This window comes from Anabrus simplex, chromosome 10, assembly GCF_040414725.1.
Source record: "Anabrus simplex isolate iqAnaSimp1 chromosome 10, ASM4041472v1, whole genome shotgun sequence".
In the NCBI taxonomy this organism is placed as follows: Eukaryota; Metazoa; Arthropoda; class Insecta; order Orthoptera; family Tettigoniidae; genus Anabrus; species Anabrus simplex.
This window is the reverse complement of record NC_090274.1, coordinates 3035427-3054139: the sequence shown is the minus strand read 5'-3', so window position 1 is coordinate 3054139 and position 18713 is coordinate 3035427. Positions and strand designations below refer to the sequence as shown.

General features: G+C 37.8%; 1 protein-coding gene across 4 annotated transcripts in view; it reads right to left on the bottom strand.

The window, feature by feature from the left end:
- Window positions 1-2478: 2478 nt before the first annotated feature.
- The window catches only part of spin (Protein spinster), a 137527-nt gene continuing 121292 nt past the window's right edge, over window positions 2479-18713 (bottom strand). For all 4 annotated transcript variants that reach the window (XM_067154704.2, XM_067154706.2, XM_067154707.2 and 1 more), the window contains one exon: window positions 2479-13567. In XM_067154704.2, coding sequence (XP_067010805.1) covers window positions 13485-13567 — 83 coding nt within the window. In that variant the 3' untranslated portion in view covers window positions 2479-13484. The remainder of the gene's footprint in view (window positions 13568-18713) is intronic.

The window sequence follows — 18713 nt, the reverse complement described above, 5'->3', positions numbered from 1 at the left end:
CGAAGCTGTTTTCGTCGTAGCTCAAAATAATTCAATAGAAAGGAACGTTGTAAATGTAGGGCTATTTGGCGGGAACAGACGGGTTTAAAGCAATTGTTGAGTGTGAAAACGGGTATGTACCTTTAAATGTATAAGGAATGGTAAGGCCCACTATATTATAACAGAAGTAAAGACTAAGGAAATGCAGGATGAAAATAAATGGTTGTGGAAGAATTGAGAAATTGAAGGAATTTAGTAAGGATAACATGATGGCAAGCATTAATGGCAGTTATACAAATTTTATTTGAGAAGGTTGACACCACAGGAAACAAAATGAATTGGGAAATAATATTAAGAAAGGAAGATGCATTCAAGTTTTAAATAAAAACAGACCATAATGATGATGCCTGTCACTGAGGATCTTCAGAAGAAATGATGGGAAAGACCTTATAACTCCCAACTTTTATACACTAAACTACTGTGGTCTCAAGGGAAAGCCATATCTAGACAAACTTCAAGATCTGAAATCTATGTTGCATTTGATTTCCTGTGATGCTAAACCCTTTTTGTCAGTCATTTATTGCAAATGGTAGCCGTTTTTAAAGAAGATGAAAATATTTACCAAAAATGAACAGACTGTACTGAATACCTCTCTCTCCAAACTGTGTTTGTAAAATGAAAATAATGATGCCAGTAAAATGTTCAAACTGTAGTGGCTGATTCATCTTTGCTATACCCAGGGTATTAGTTCTTTTTTGTTATTATCAAAGGGTAAGAATGGTCCACCTATTCAGTACCATTAGAATGTACAGAATATTGTCTTATAAAACTGGGACTAGTTTCGACCCCATATATGCTGGGTCATCTTCAGCCACACTCCAATTGGAAGACATAAGCACACACATAACAATAATATAAACACTCTGGTATGACACAATTTACAGTCTTAATTTAAAACATTGATGAGGTCCGAACAACATATCCTAACTTGAATCTAAATAACACATCAAAACTGCTGTGGTTGATGCCAAACTATTTTGTCGTTCCTACAGCAGCCAGTGTTCTTGAGTTGATCTGGGAGTTGGTATCCTTATCTGTATTGACAAGCAACTTGATAATTTATGTTTGTTCATTAGTAATATGGGTAATGACTTACGTAGCTTTAAGGGGAACATTCGTAATTTGAATAGGTATTCCTTTTCATCAGATGTAGTGATCTATTGTTTAATTTGTTTTGAAGTAAATAATTGAGAAACTAAGGGAAGCTAGGAGTTCAAGCTAAATATGTATAGGTATGAAACTCACCCTTATGTTCTTCGTAACTTGCGTGCACTTGGTATGGATATCAACATCAGACTGATTGTTGAGAGGGAGCAGGAGTATAGCTTATGATGGTTAGGGATTGGAGGAGGGGCGTAAATGATCCAAGAGACGTTCTTAATATACCACGCCATAAAGCTACATTTTTTTAGGAAATAATCTTACTAAAGTGTACATAATTACTAAATTTTCACTCGGTTTCGGAGAAGATTACCTGATGCGCAGATTTTATAATGAGAAGGTTTACAATTTTTTTTTTTTTTTTTTTTTTTTTTTTTGCTAGTTGTTTTACGTCGCACCGACACAGATAGGTCTTACGGCGACGATGGGACAGGGAAGGGCTAGGAGTTGGAAGGAAGCGGCCGTGGCCTTAATTAAGGTACAGCCCCAGCATTTGCCTGGTGTGAAAATGGGAAACCACGGAAAACCATTTTCAGGGCTGCCGACAGTGGGGTTCGAACCTACTGTCTCCCGAATACTGGATACTGGCCGCACTTAAGCGACTGCAGCTATCGAGCTCGGTGGTTTACAAATTGATCAATGTATCAGTTTAGTATTTTAAGCTTGGATCACTATTGCTTACCATGGTCCAAATATTGCTGTAACAAGTCTGTAACTTTCTAAATACTTAGAGGAAAGATTCCGAGTCACTGTAATTTTAGTTTCATAAAAAATTACCTCAAATATGAATTGTTCTCCAATTAAATGCATAAAGTGAAATCACAAGGCGTATTGGGCAACGTGCTAGCACCAGCGGCAGATTTAAAAGGCCAACAGTGAGTGGGTTAAAGGAGCACCGGTAACACAACAGTGTATTAAAAAAGAATTGACATATGCATTGTGTTGGGTGCACCCTAAAGCAATTCTGGTTTGGGAATTTGTTCAGCTATTCAGTTACCTCAATTTTTCAAAGAAAATTATGGACCAATTCGCTTTCTGTTCAGTGAGTATAGGGCTAAGTGATGCATCAGTTACAATATCCAATGTATCAGAACTGAGAGCATTTGTTTGAGGGGCACACATTCCACGGTAGTCATTGTCAGATATGTGGGGGGGGAAAAAAACCAATTATAAAACAGAACCCCTTGTCAGCAGAGGACGAACCTCAAAGGAGTTGGGGTTTGACAGGAACATGAAACAAAGCAGGTTTTGTGAACTGGATGAAGAAAATGCATACAATACAAATATTACAATTTATTTCAAGTTCCTGTGATGTTATCTAAGTACAAACTCGTAAGACGAGTGATCACAGCATACTCCACGAGGCTAACATAACTTGTTACTATAACAAACATCCTTTACAATTGAAAACATATTACAGAAGTGAAAAATGTACACCAGATTCCATTTAATACTCTAATGTCTCCAACATTAACAGGGAGTTATAACAGTAGCAGGACAGTATTTGCTAGAAATGCTTGGAACATCTCAGGACTGATTATCAACATACCAGGACCAAAACCTGAGGTCACGAATGGAAACGTAAGGTATCTTACCATAGACATCATCACATATTTTATAAGCACATACGAATCATTATTCCAACAAAAATATTATTGGGTCATATTTTAATGTGTTATGCGAATAACGCCAGGATGATGACTACGTTTATGCCATCTCAATGAATGCCGTTGGTTTGCACCAATCAACACTTTGATTAACTTCATTGTTTGATTAATATGTATGTTACGGCATATGTCACTGGTGGTACACACTTTCATACCGATTCGTATCTGTGTTCAACAAATTTGACGGGGAATTCAATTATAGTCGTACGGCTTGAGGAGTCGCAGTGACTATTATTTGTGCAAGTGGCAATAATGGAATATTTAGAAATATCTCCCAAAACTACCAAGAACGGAAGGGAAATTTGATCAGTGTACAAATTTCTGCAGTCTTACCAACTCTTAATGATCATTAGATGAATTAATGCTTCTAAGGAGAACTGGACTATCATTCAAGGTACCCTCGACAAGAAAAAGTCAGATCACAGGTGTGTTATTGCTGGTATTTGCCCACTTGATCAATGTATCAGTTGGGTATTTTAAGCTTGGATCACTATTGCTTATCAGGGTCCAAAAACAAGTCTGTAACTCTAAATATTTTCCTGTGGTAAGAGTTCCACAGGTGATGAAGAGAAAAAAAAGTGGAGAAGTATAAAAATTACACTATGCTGTTAGAAAAATTACACTTTTGCAAACATTAAAAAATAAATTCACACTAACAAAAATGCAAGTTTGCAGTTTAATACAACTATAAACCTTGCATTAAATCACAGGATTGACAGTTCTATGCAGAAATATTTTATCTGCATTGACAATGATCCAAGTCACAACTGACTTCATGAGAAAATAACAAGTATCTTTTCACATAACTGAATGTCAGGAGAGTACCAATAGTCCTTATTTTCCAACTATAGCCATGGTGATCATCTCAGAAGGAACAATCTATACCTACGCCCACTCAAAGAGCAGGGGGCGATTTTGGTTCAAGTTTGGTCGCTTTCGGTTCTTCCCAATTAGATATTGACCAATTTAAAAGAAGCCATCTGCTAATGCCATTTACAAGATTTTTATTTATTTAGATTTGACATCCAGTTTTGTTGTGAAACTGGAAACTTCTTTATTCAAGGACAAAAAATGTTTAAACAAATACCAAAATATATTTATCAACTTTCTCTTCATCAAGCATTTTGAGAGGTCAAACATTCTATCAAAAACCAACAACTACGCAATGATAATCATAAAAACATAGGACTTGACACTTACAGGCATTTTAATGGGTATATTACAATTCACAGATAATTCACCAGAATTCTTTTTAATTGAACATTGATTTGTCTTCAGTACATGTCAGCCATATCACAGAGTATCCCACATAATGAGGCACAGAACTTGATTTTATTTTTTTTAATTTTAATACACTGTATTCACACATACTCAGGTACCTGCCAACCTCAAATTCCAAATGGCAAATTCCTAGGTGTCCGGACAGAAATATTTCCAAATATTAAGTGTGACTTGATAGAATCGGATGACATTAATACACGAATGTGATAGCCCAATACTCAGGATTAACAAGAGCACTTTCAGTTGCATGCAGCATCTGATCTTGAGTGGATAAGGCTCAAGCAACAAGCTTATCACTAACATGAAGATCATTCAGCTTGAACCAAACATAGCGTATGATCGTGTTCGTTGACCCGAAAAGCTCACCTCACACGAACAGAAAAAAGTCTGATGGTGGTGGCGATTCTTACGTTCAGGAATGAAACAGTGATTACGAGCTCCAAACAGGTAAAGTGGGAAATGACCTCAGTAAATATGATAACCGTGCCGCAAAAGGTTGGCAGGTACTTGTTAACCTTAAGACGATTCATTCAGGTATGTAACTTACAAACTCACACATGCCCTTACACCCAAGCAAACTGTCCAAAGAAAAATAATCAGTCTCGAGTAATGCAAGTCTCAGGACTTGCCTTTTTTCCCCACCATCTGACATGCAAACACTTGAATACGATATAGAAGGTAACGAGTGAGGGGAAGCAAACACCTCCTGCTCAAAGAGTCAATGATGTTTTGTTTCTTTAACAAAAACAAGGTTGACACTTCCAGTACACTGGATGGACGCAGTGCCATTACTCGAGGGCTTCATCATTGCATATTAGGTGAAACAACTGTGTTTTGAGGTTCAACAATGTTTGTACTGTCAATTTATCACAAGGAAAGCATGGCCTTCAGTGCTTTGCTCGCACGTTATGACAATTTATTCCAACGTAGGCCTAACTCTCCCCCACTAGAGTGGAATTGGAAATTTATTTTGTGTCATTAGAGTGGATTATTCCTGGAGAAGCTCTGGTTTTAGCCCCACAAGAACACTAGGAAGCATAAGCAATGCATGAAAGTAGAAAATAATCTCCCAATACTCCATTCATATATCAATCAAAGAAAAGCAGCAGAACTTTACTATACAGATATATGTGAGATGACTGCAGACTCCCACAGCTCCATGCTCTTATTACTAGCAGAATAGTCAAGTCTATCAGTCACGCTACCGGCTGTTAGTGACAACACGGGACTGATTGCGATATTCTATTGGTCTAAATCAACAGGGTGCATAATAAAGAGTCCCAACAAAAAGTGTCGCATGTGTTACAAGATTTTGCAATAAACGTAAATACTGTATATTCTAGAGGCAAGTGGGTGACAATGAACATATCTCTCTCCCTTAGAAGATTTATGTGCTTTATTTTTCAGAATAATGAAATTTAAGCTGCAGTTAGTGATCATAATAATGGTGTGTGGCCTCCTAAGAGGCCTGGTGCGCGTCTATGAGCAAATGTACGATGAATTGTAATGTAGAAGGCGGCACACACACCCAGCCCCCGAGCCATCAGAATTAACCAATACAACCGAGCCGGAAATTGAACCCGAGATACCCCGGACCAAAGGCCAGCCATGGAGCGAGATGTAGTTAGTCTGCAGCAAATACCTTAACACATTGCATCTCGCATTACAGCTTAGGCAACAGAAAATACTGGGTGTTGTTTAGGAGCTTTCTAGACCTCTGTCTACAAGCCCCCCACTGGTACTGTACTGAACAGTTTTCATTTTGTTTTTTGTGCCACAGTTAATTCTTCCTAGTCAATGTTTGTACCGTTTCCCTACGGGGTCAGGTATGAGGTGAGATGAATCTGTCGTGGCGAGTTTTTATGCCCTTCCTGACGTCAACCTCATCAGAGGAGTTAATGAAATGAAATGAATGACATGATATATGAGAGTAGGGAGAGGGTTAATTCTTCCTAGTCAATATCTGACTCAAGTATCACTTCTGGAACTTCCTCTTCTCTCTAGAAGTTTCAAATTTTCAGTTCTTTTGATAATGTGGCTTTCTTCCGAGTATATTGTTCAAAACTGCTGCAGAAAATTAACACCCATCTTTGCTTATGCATCGTATACAAGGACAAACAAGATAAGGATTATATAAGTTACAGTATCAGGAAAATTCAAGAAATTGTTAGTAACGGAATGAACTCATTTCTCGACATGTTCTATAAGTGACTTTGTACAACTGAATTACGTACAGAATGTGAAATTTGCACCACGCTGGTCGTAAACATAATTTACGAATTTTGTGATTATTTGAAGAAATACTTGTTTTAACTATCCATATAGTATACACGGTGGTCTTCAGGGCTGCTCTCATGCTGGGCAAGGCAGAAGCAGTACAATCACAGAGATGCGAAAGCTGCTACTCTGACCAACCAAGTGTGCGATGAAGATATATTCATTTGCAGATATAGGTACGTCAAGATCATCCTGTACCATCACCGAACCACAAGAGGACGAGAACAGCTGAAACCACCCAGTGGAGAGGTGCACATATAGAAGCAGGGAGAATATTCTTTCCACTCAGAAGGGTTGACAGTGTTCACATTGCAGACCACAAAGAAGAAGATACATATATTCTTCATTGACATCCCTAAAGGGATGTGAAGATTAAGGCTTTCCTTATAATGGACTGACAGTACAAAGTATGGTTTCAATAAACTCAATAGTAGCATTACAACTAGTAAATTTCATTGTTCAGTTCCACATTGACATTAATAACATTAAACTTAATTCATAGAAAGAAATCACTGTGAGGTTCTACCTATTCAATACTTAATATTACATATTTAAGTTTTGAATATCAGACTTTCAACTTTTAAAAGTTGAAAATTCAGATTCCCCCTCCCCGGCATATCCTGACATTGGAATAATAACAGCAAGTTATTTATTAAATAGACCACCTAATCAATACAAAGTCTAGTCTTGGATGATTTGCATAGATTTGTTAACTAATAGTGGTACATGTTTCGCCTTGTATGAAGGCATCATCAGCCATTGTCTTAACCTTAGATTGAAAATAAGCGTCTAATTAAAATGTAATAATGAAATGAATTTTTAAAATCTTGAAGAGATTTGAAGTAAAATAACATTAACAATAACAATAGCAGCCCCCCTCCAAGTACTACAACCAAGCCAATAGTTACATCACCGCAAACAGATCCCCCTGCAACACAAACCTTCAGCTATAACACACGTAGTAAGAAGTCTACTGTTGCAAATACTTCCAACTCATAACGTTACAAGTTATCTCCGTTATCGTTAAATGGTAAGTGTACACGATTCTACTTCAATATTTTTAAAACATCTTTTCACACAATTAACTCTACGTTTCTTGTTTCCTTTTACAGATTCCACTATTATATGCCTTTTCAACTAGAATATCAACAAACTCAAATTTTTGCAACATTTGAGCATTGCTTCAAATTTGAGATGGTCCATGAGATCCAATTTAAAACTGTTCAACTTTTATTCTACAACTTCATATCCTCAATGTGTTCTACTTCACCATATGCATCTGACTTTCATCTTTTATCTTCAAGATTATGATTAACTTTGGATCTCTCGACCAACCTTCGACTATTATTCTCTCTTCTTTATTTTGAATATATACGATTTTTTGCCATCGTCTAATTGTAACCACCAGACAGTCAACTTTATTTTTATAGCAATCTTACTACTTGTTGTATAACAGTCTGTTGTTTTATAGCAGCCTCCTAATGTTAATTTTGTTAATACTTCCACCATTGTAACTCATCACATTGTATATTTTTAAACCATCATTGTTATTGTTAATGTTATTTTACTTCAAATCTCTTCAAGATTTTTAAAATTCATTTCATTATTACATGTTAATTAGACGCTTATTTTCAATCTAAGGTTAAGACAATGGCTGATGATGCCTTCATACAAGGCGAAACATGTACCACTATTAGTTAACAAATCTATGCAAATCATCCAAGACTAGACTTTGTATTGATTAGGTGGTCTATTTAATAAATAACTTACTGTTATTATTCCAATCAAATATCATCAATACGGACCAAAAATGATATTTATTACATGTAATATCCCGACATGTTAGGACACATCACTGATGACATAACTTTGAAGAGTATTTAACACATTATACGACTCAATTATGTAATTTCTCTTTTTTATTTATAAATACTGAAATACTGCATGTATCTGAGCTTTAAAACACACGACTCTTCACTGTAACTGCCATAAGCCTCTTCATAAATTCCTGAACTAGATTTATGCTCAAAGCAATGGCCTTGCTGAATGGGTTTTAAGGTTTAATTCTTTTTTCGGGAAGATTCAATTTGAATTGAAATTTTGTCCTTGTAAATATGCTACAAAATACAGTCAACATTGCTATGTGGAAATGATAAAATATGTTAGAGATTCTGTCATATTTAAGAACACTGTCTCGCCAGTGCCCATTGAACATCAATTCTCTCCAGCTACTTAAAGAAAGAGAAAAAACCTGGCGTTTTCAAAAATACAGGAATACCAAGTCTGTTTTCAAAATTGGGAGATCAGGAGAGACGGAGAAGGACCAAAAACAGGGAGTCTAGAATATTAACTACACTGAATAGGTGGAACCTCACAAATTCTTTCTAAGTTTAATATCAATAGAAGCATTAGTGATAAAGCTGAAGGAAAGATATATTTATAATTTTTGCCTGTTAAAAACATCAATACTCTCGGGGAAGCCTCACGACTACGGCTGTTCACATCTCCAAAGGAACATCACAGGTTACGTTCCATCTTGCATAACAATTCTATTATAACGCAGTCATACCTTATAAGTAAATGTTTACGTTGTAAGTAACTAATAAACAGCCAGGTGTCCTGAATGTTTAGCTACAGACACACTGTGATTTCTGATTGAAACTAATAAATACAGGTGATGCATGAACAACTTCATTCACCATGGATACAAACACATTCTCTCACACTCACTCACTCTCTCGCACACGCTCACGACGAGTCAGCTAAAATGGTCACTTCAAATTACTCGTAAACACATTGGTGACGGGTCTGAAACAGAGGCTGCTACCCCCCGACAGTTCAAGCTTGCAAGAAACAAAATTACACTGCTGCACTCAAAACTAATGTAACTAATTCGAGACACCGACGTGGAGCACTTCTTTCACAAAGCAGTACCATTTGTGAAAGGGACCTATGTTTATATCTCCATCAGCTGTATCCGAGTCACTGCTGTATTCCAAACCGCAAATACTCAAACACGTTTCAGATTAAACTGCCGTACATTCCACCGTACGCTAGTTGCAATTTTATGTATTAACCCTTCAATGTGGTATTTAAATTCCCACTAGCTCAATTTTCAGGCTATATCCACTCCTTCAGAGTTGGAGTGAGGCGTTGTAGCACACATACACACTGTAAACAACTATGCAGCACATGCAACCGATGTGCTTTTAACTTGAGTTATGATGCTCGCATAACCCCTAGCTACACAGCTCTCTCCTGGCTGAAAGGCAACGGAAGTTTCACATACTTACATTGATTTATCGAATGTATGTACCCAAATACATTTGTTCAAAATTCCATTTATCATCCTCATTCCATAACTGTAACACTAGATCTGGCACTTCCCTTGCTATACCCATCAACCACTCTGCAATGTATAATACATAACAGTCTCTAGAGTATGGTTCCAGTGTATGCAATTCTCACCAGGATTACTTGATTCAACAACTGAAAAAACAAAACAAAGAAAAGCAGCTCAATTTGTTCTAGGTGATTTCCAACAAAAGAGTAATGTTACAAAAATGTTGCAAAGTTTGGGCTGGGAAGACTTGGGAGAAAGGTGACGAGCTACTTAACTAAGTGGTAGGTGATGATGATGGTGTTATAAGTGGAGAGATGGCATGGAATGACTTTAATAAACAAATAAGTTTGAGTGGTTTTTAAAAGTAGGAATGATCACAATATGAAGAAAAAGTTGGAATTCAAGAGGACAAATTGGGGCAAATATTCATTTATAAGAGGAGGAGTTAGGGATTGGAATAATGTACCAGGTGAAATGTTTGATTAAAATGCAGTGTTACAGAAAAATGCTGAAGGTGAGAAGGATAGATCAAATCACAAATGAAGAGATACTGAATTGAATTGGTGAGAGGAGATAGAATAATAGGGTACATGTTAAGTCGGTGAGAATGGTACGGGTAATCCAGAGTATGAATATGACAAGGATAGCGTGGCATGGAGAGCTGCATGAAACCAGTCTGTTACCCAAACAACAAGTTCTTTGAAATCATTTAAGGAAAGACCAGCTACCTGACTGGGAATCTGCCACGTGGATGCAGATTACTGTACTTTATATTTAAATAAAGACTAGTTTGAAACTGAACACAGGAGTAGAATATCGCTGTAACAATAGTCGCCCCCTTTTTAGTTTTGGCTAGCTGTAACTGCTAACCAGGCAGCCTGTTGAGACGCAGAAATCCTCTGCCATCTTCTGACAGTTAGGTAAAATGAAATGAATTGGCGTATTGCTTTTAGTGCCGGGACAGGGGTGTGCGAGGACATGTGCGGCTCGCCAGGTGCAGGTCTTTGATTTAATGCCCGTAGGTGACCTGCGCATCGTGATGAGGAAATGCTTATGAAGACGACATACACACAGCCTCTGTGCCATCGAAATTAACCAATGATAGTTAAAATTCCCGACACTGCTGGGAATCGAACCCAGGGCCCTTGTGACCAAAGGCCAGCACACTAACCGTTTAACCATGGAGACAGACGAAGTGCTCCTAAATACTCTGACACCACTGTATAGGATTTAATCAATGTATGTAACAGACATGAAATGACTTCTAAAATGATTACGTTATTATCCTGACACTACATTAAACCAATATTTTATTAATTCTGTAAGCACATATGAATACAGCAAAGAGGAAAATGTAACGAATATGAGGGACAATAATTTTCATATCAGTTTCCCTTTACTAGTTAAATCATACGGTGTATTTAGGGGCCCAGTACAGTCAACATGCAGATGACAGGAGGTGAAAGAACAGCTCAGGATCTATACATAGCATGTGCCTTCGTCACCTGGTTAGTGATCCGTTCAAATAGGCTCCATGGTATGTTGGCAGACATTCCATTTTCTGGACACCTATTTGGCATAATATTGAAAATAATCACAGCTGTAAATCTGCACTGTCCAGAACTCTAAAGCTAGGTGTAAAGAAACAGTATGTTCCACTTAAAAGCAAAGTCAGTACCATTATCTCTGCAGATTTTGACAGCCTGGAAAAGTATTACAAGTCCAGTTGGTAACATTACTGGAGAGAAAACACATCTTCAATATTTTTAACGGTTTACGACTTCTTTGAGGTGAACACGTTAGCTGATTCGCCCTATGGCGTGGTTCTAGTCCACTCTGGGCTATAGAGTAAATACCCTTGCTTGACCCTAAAGAATAACAAATCTGTTTTTTTTAAATGCAACAAAAAATGGTCAGGTTAAAGCATCTCTTCCAATACCTTTGAAATCAGAAATACATTATCAAGATCTCTAAAAACTTCAAGCAGGCAAAATATTCTATGTAGACGCAAACTTTGTATAAAGTGTGAATATGGCTGCTTATATTTTGCCTCTGGAAAAACTTCTATATAAAACATTTAATCTGCTTAAAAACGTTCCCATTTTTTACTTTTAACTCAATGATCTGAAATGATACAGGTATTTCAAGTTGCCCTTCTGTAACACTAAAATGCGCTGTTGTAAATATGAGATGATGGGAAGAAATACGGTGCAATTACATACAAAAGGTATTGCTTCCCATATACTTTTGACTTGCGTGAGATTTTAGTATCTGGCATTTACACATACACACACTCTTCCTGCACGCAATGCTCTAATAAATATTATCTTACATAACGTATGGAGCTTCATCGTAATACTAGCTGCTGCCGCTGTGGTGAGGAGGAGTTGCCGCTTTTGTGATGCTTGCTACACTGAGCCCGAGGAACTGACGATTACAAAAGATTAGTAATGACCTTGTAAAACCAAGACCATTCACTTGTTTAACAGGGTTGCTACTTGGAAGATTCAAAGTATCCTTCATTCTATGCAAAGTAAGTTCATAAACAGACAAGTCCTCATCAATTATAGAGAACAGTATTACAACACAACCTTGATGGTACCTTACAACTTTCCTCTCCTCTGCATGGAAATTTCACAGCTTTTGACTCAGAGAAGGAAAACAAAAAATTACACTTTCAATTAAATTAATTTCACTACATTTCCCAAAGGTGAATATAGTGCCGCCAGACTGAGTGGCTCAGTCCGGTGGTATCTGAAGGTGCTCAAATACGTCAGCCTTGTCTCGGTAGACTTACTGGCACGTAACGCAAATAACATTAACTACTTTAATGTAATGCGTTACTGAAGTGTCATCAGCAACTGACTCTTGGAACAAGAAACTTAAATTATTGCATCAATAAGATTCAGTAGTTCAAACAAGTCCATCCCAGAAAGTGCTTGGAATCAAACCTGGACAGTTCTCTTATAAACACGGCGCTAGATTATAGTCGTTTCTCTCGTGGACAACAAATATTAAAATTTTCAATTCTCCAAGGAAAAAATAACATTTCACAGACTTCTGTACGTTAATGTACAAGTAGAGAATCTCGTACATATTGCAGCTAACATAAAATCAGTCTCAGCAAAACCATGGATAAAAGAATAAAATTTCATATAAAATTATTTCTTAATATTTGGAGGTTTGTAAGACTGTACAACCAGTCCACCAATTAAATTATGTAAAAGTTTAACTGCCAAACTAAAAATGTTCAACCCTGGAGCAAACAGTAGAGAGATGCACAAATCAGTGCTTGTTTCACAAAGGAAAGACAATTCTTGAGAGTCCTTCACGGAACGCAATGTTTGCACACCCCACTCTCTCCTTGGCAGTACCAACCCTGTTTGTGGATAGGTTCTATTTTTTTTTTTTTTTTTCAAACAAATATTCTCCTCACCACACAGCAAGTTATAACAAGCATTCCCTAATGTAGAAATAGTTTCTTCGACACAACTGACTTCTCTCCTAGGTATAAAAAAGATATCATTCTCTTTTGCAGTTAAGCTCTTGGCTGTGAATTCTATTCCCTTCTCTCTCCTCTTCGTCAATTAGGAAAATTTCAACAGTTGGTTGTTTTGTACTTTCAAGAAATTGGAAGTATATCATTTGATCTTGGCAGGTCAAGATCAGCACTTTGGTAAAAAAGAGAGTCTCTGAAGAGAGCGTCAGTTCCATCTTTAGGTCATGAGATTCTGCGTTTGCTCGCTTGTTAAGGGCGACTCATCCGCGTACAGATGTCTTGGCTGTTCGCATTCTTCTGCTGCAAACAAACAAAAAGAACCATGACAATCTACAACATGCAGTATCACAATTTATAAGTCACACTTTCATCTGAAATGGTCAAGATTTTATTATCGAGGGGCACGAGAGCTGAGCAGCTGTGGTTGAAATCCTAGCCAATTCATGTGGGATTTTTTAAACATAGTCACTTTTTTTCTTTTTTTTTTCAATTTGCTTTACGTCGTACCGGCACAGAGAGGTCTTACGGTGACGATGGGACAGGAAAGGGCCAAGAGTGGGAAGGAAGTGACCATGGCCTTAATTAAAGTACAGCCCCAGCATTTTCCTGGTGTGAAAATGGGAAAACACGGAAAACCATCTTGAGAGCTGCCAATTTTAAGCTTTTGTTTTTACTTTTTTAACCTCCAAAGAGGCGTGGTGCAGGTTTTCTAGTTGACGCCGATGGGCGACCTGCATGTTTGGGTTTATGTCACTACGGTGATAAAGAAGGGGAGGGTGAAACCTGGCGTCGGCACAGTCTACTCCTGCTGTACAATAAGGGGTCCGTTCAAGGCTTAACGTCTCGATCTGTCAGACAAATCACGACGAACAGCAGAAACATGGTCTCACTGCAGAGAGGGTTTGGGATTGAAACCAGGCTTCTGGCACGCAATCCAGTGATTGGAAATTGTATACCACCACCTCTCCTACCCTGCCGGCAAACATTCTGAGGGGGAACATTTTCTTTTCCACCAGCAGGACTTGAACCAACTAACAACAGAGTCAGACAGTTTAATTATCAAGCACAACAGCTGGGCTTTCACCTTCACATTGGTGACCATGATCAAGATATTCAGTCACATAAAACTTACCCTCATCCGTCGTGTCGTCATCGTGCGTCTGGGATTCTTGCTTTTGCTTCTTTGAGTTTTTATTTTTACCAAAACACACAAAGATATAGATAGGCAGACCAGTATTAAAATTAACTAAATGAATTAGTAGATCACTTCACACTTCAATGTTTTAACACTTCCTCCTTTTTCAAAGAATTGTTACAAATTTGAAAGCATAAAGAAAGTCAGTTGCACACAGTGCAGGGCAAATTACAAACTACCCTTCTCACTAGTTACACTGATACCACTACCCTACAACAGAATATACAGTACTGCACTGACATCAGGTCAGAGCCTCTCTTCTGCAGACACTGTCAGTTCCGTGGAAAAATGTCTCTTATGAGACGTATCCGCCGAAGCATGGCTATAAAAAATAATCAAACATTTTAATGGCAAAGAACAACCTTTTATTTTGATTATTCTTAATAACTGCATGGTAGATATTAGAAGTGATTTTACAGCCTTTACACACATTACAGCTTTGCGTACTTCAACACTTTTTTTCCTTTACAGGGATACTCTCAAAAAGGGAATAAAGACTGTTAAATTGTTCCACTGTGTTATCCAGCGTGACAAGAATTCTTTGTCTGTTTAAGAATCTCAACTTTCAGATAATCTGCTTACTCGCCCACTCACCTCAGCACGAGCACACTTGAAACACTCCTATACGGCAACGTTCACTTCCACTAAAAGTGACTCCTGCTTTCTTTCCACTTCTTCATTCTTATTTTCCTCCCATTCAATTAAAAATTTCATCTTTATTCTTCACAATTACCTACTTGAGGCTTCACACATATGAATTTTTCTAAAATTGATGAATACCATGTTGGTTTCGTATTGACTTTGAATAATAAAATAAATTCCTTTAAATGGAATTTTATATATTTTTCACCATTCAAAACTTACAGAAGATGTAAATACAGTACATATATTAGTACATGTTTCAGTCTATATGACCCTCTTCAGCTAATGAATATGAAAATAGCAGTTCTTCCTCCATTTTGTAAGAGGCAGAACAGTGACTAAGCATCATAGAGGGGAGGAGTGGATCATGTCTTATTTCTGAAACCATCACCACACTTGTCTGTGCAAGGAAGTGTTTAGAGAAGGAATGTGGCACGATATTGCTTGTTTGAGTGGCAACAGATTCGTTTGCACGCATAGGTATTAGAGAAATTCAGCTGTAAGAAACATATTTACAAATTACATCTTATTAGTGTTTTCTGTTTCAAATTTAGACCGGGTTTTGCCGTAAATGGGATAGCATGGGGGGGGGGGGGCAATATAAAGGCGAATCTTCAGGTACCGTGCTTTCCGTCACGTGTTCAGGAGAATCTTCTTCACTTTCACTTGGAACACAAAGTAGTTATTCACCTCAGACTCATTGCAAAGGATGTCTGCATTTTCATCAACACTCACATTGTACCTAAACGCTATGGTTATACTTCAGAACATGATTATACACACACTTGTGCAAATCAACTATGCAGCTAGCTGGGTGAGCGCCAGCCTACGTTCAAACAAATCTCTGTGGCCATGTGGTTCCTGGTGACTAGAAACATTCATACGGGTATTATCCGCATCTCTCTCGCGCATATTTGTGACAAAAATAGACCACAGCTGTGCAGGAATGGCTTCCGTTCAAGGTCACGCTTATCCAGGCTAACTCGGATACGGCCCACAGCAGAGACGCTGCACTGTAGGCAATAACCCGGAAATGTGGCCACGAATGTGTTAACTTGTCCATACTGGTCTTCTGGACAGTGGACTTCATAGCACTGGTCAAGTGAATCAAGGAATGTAATTTGAATCTGCCATGTCAATATATTTTATTTCACACTGTATATGTTTCAAGAACCATAATTCTCTTCTTCAGACCATGTTTTCTTGAAGTGAGGAGCTCCAATTTAAGAGAAGAGGGTGGCAATGAGATGGTCAGAGACTCTATATTGCAACTGGTTAGTTCACTATCTAATTTGTTAACACAAACAACACCATCTACATCAGTCTACTACAACAGTACATGCTACAGAAAATAGGCTTCCAAGCACTGACTTAACATAACTCAGTGACAGTAAAGTTTTCACTAGCGCTCCTAATATATTAAAAACAAACCGGATAGCTTCATCAGGTCATGAAAATTAAATATTTGCATCAATTATTCTTTTATTATTTATTCATTAATTCATAGCTTACCAATTACAGGCAAAGTATACCATATCAACAGTGTTTAATAACAATGAACAGTTGTTGTTACCGAGGCTTGTAAATTCACGATAAGTATTTATTTTCCACCTAGTCGATACAATGATTGCTTAAGGCAATTTTTAATGGTCAAAAGTGGTACATGTTTCGTATATTATCAACATCTTCAGCCACATAACACTGTTTAGATAAAAAATGTATAAAATTGACAAAGTAATGCTTTAGAGGAAGTGTCCTTAAAATTAACATAAGGCTTGTAAAGGCGATTACGAATAATTTGAAGTGACCCCTTGATCGCTAAAACTGATACCTGAAGGAGGATGCTATTCGGAACCCTCAGATTTTGCAGATGTTTCACACAAAATTTTGTCATTGTTGCTCTGGTTCTGATTAACAGTCCGACAACTTTAGCGCTGGAAATTCCGTAGAAGTGTTCAAAATCTTCTATTCTTCTCTTCTTGGTCAATCTCGTCAGGCTGGCTGGAGATTGCTTCAAATCTAAGATATGCTTTCTGCGGTCTATGTCGATCCGTCTGTTGCTCCCTCCAGCGGCAATACATGGAACTTCTTCAGACACTTCCAGGCCTTGCTGGGAAAGGGCGGTTGCAATCTTTGTCCAAATTCTGTGATGTCTGGCGTTTCTAAGCAGTTTCCCCTCTTGGACAAGAACTAAGAATGTGGGCAACGGTTTCTGCTTCTGAGCAGTGTCTTCAGCGGGTTATGTCTTGGCAGGTACAGGGCTTATGTCCACTCAGATCTCGATAAACCATTCAATGGTTCGATTGTGTATGTTCTTGATAAACACTCGGTACTCTCACTTTAAGAGCCCTTTGCATTCCTCAAACAATGGAAACTCTTCACCGAAAGCTCAGCCTGAAGCAGCAACACTCCGGCAAGATCCCCTTCCCCAAGAATTCATAATCTGCAATATTTGAAGGTTGCTGGATCCAGGATTCCTTCTTTAATCTTCTCTCAATCAACTCTTCTTTTCTCCTGACAACTACAGTATTAGATCTGCAAATGCTCACCTTTCTTGAAGTTGCACCAAGCTAATCTGTCCTACACTATTCGTCCCAGGAGAAATTAGTCCCCTACACGCTTGTTCAGAGCTCCCTTACTACGAAATACAAAAAACTGGAAGAGAAAAGTTCATTTTCTTGATATTATTTTGCAATACTACCAAAGTGCAGGAAAATTATGACCCAATGAGCTGAGACAGATCCACTGACAATGAATTCTGTAAGAATGAGGACTAACAGAAATCACTTGCTCTGTTATTGTTAACACATACGTGGAGCAGCCCTTGAAGGTACTCTCATGGATCCAATAAGAACACAGACTTAATTTTTGGAGATTTTTCAGCAATTGGGAAAAATAACTTTTTGATTCTTGATCGAATTTCAGAAGTCGCTGGCATCTATTCTTATCTATTCAAAATTTAGGTGCTAAGCCATATATTACTTTCTTCTTTCACATCATTCAATTTCTCTTTCTCGCACACAATGTCTGGTATAGTGAAAACCCTTCTAAACCTGGTCAAGCACAGTGAGCCATGGGCGAGAAAGTAACTTCAATTTTATGTGGTACATCCTGTTACCAAGCAACGAGGACAAATTATTAATGCAATACGAATTGTCAAGGTTTTGCCTGGGGACGGACGTTGCAGCACATTCACACTCTTTATGGTATTAGGTCTTCACTTTCGTTTTCCCTCCGACTAGTGTTGTACTTCCTTCTGAAACAATCAGTTCCACCCTCTGTAAGCTGTATATCTTCATTCCTAGAAGTGTTAACAATCTCCTGCTTTCGTAAGTATTTACAGCGGAAGTTTGACCTGCAGGTTATTGTTAGTGTTCCAGGCATATTCCAGTAGGCCATAATTGAAAGTATTTTATTTCATTTAATTTTGATTTTGCAAGGTAATGAGGAATGATCAAACAAGGTTCTTCTCTTTGATGTTGGGTACCACATGTTAGATTTCTGTCCAACTGGTTGCTGTGTCTAGCAGACTTGACAGAACTAACGCCGTGTAGCTAGGATATTATTTTCTCGACCTAATCCTCTTCTCTTTTGTAATCAACTGTAGAA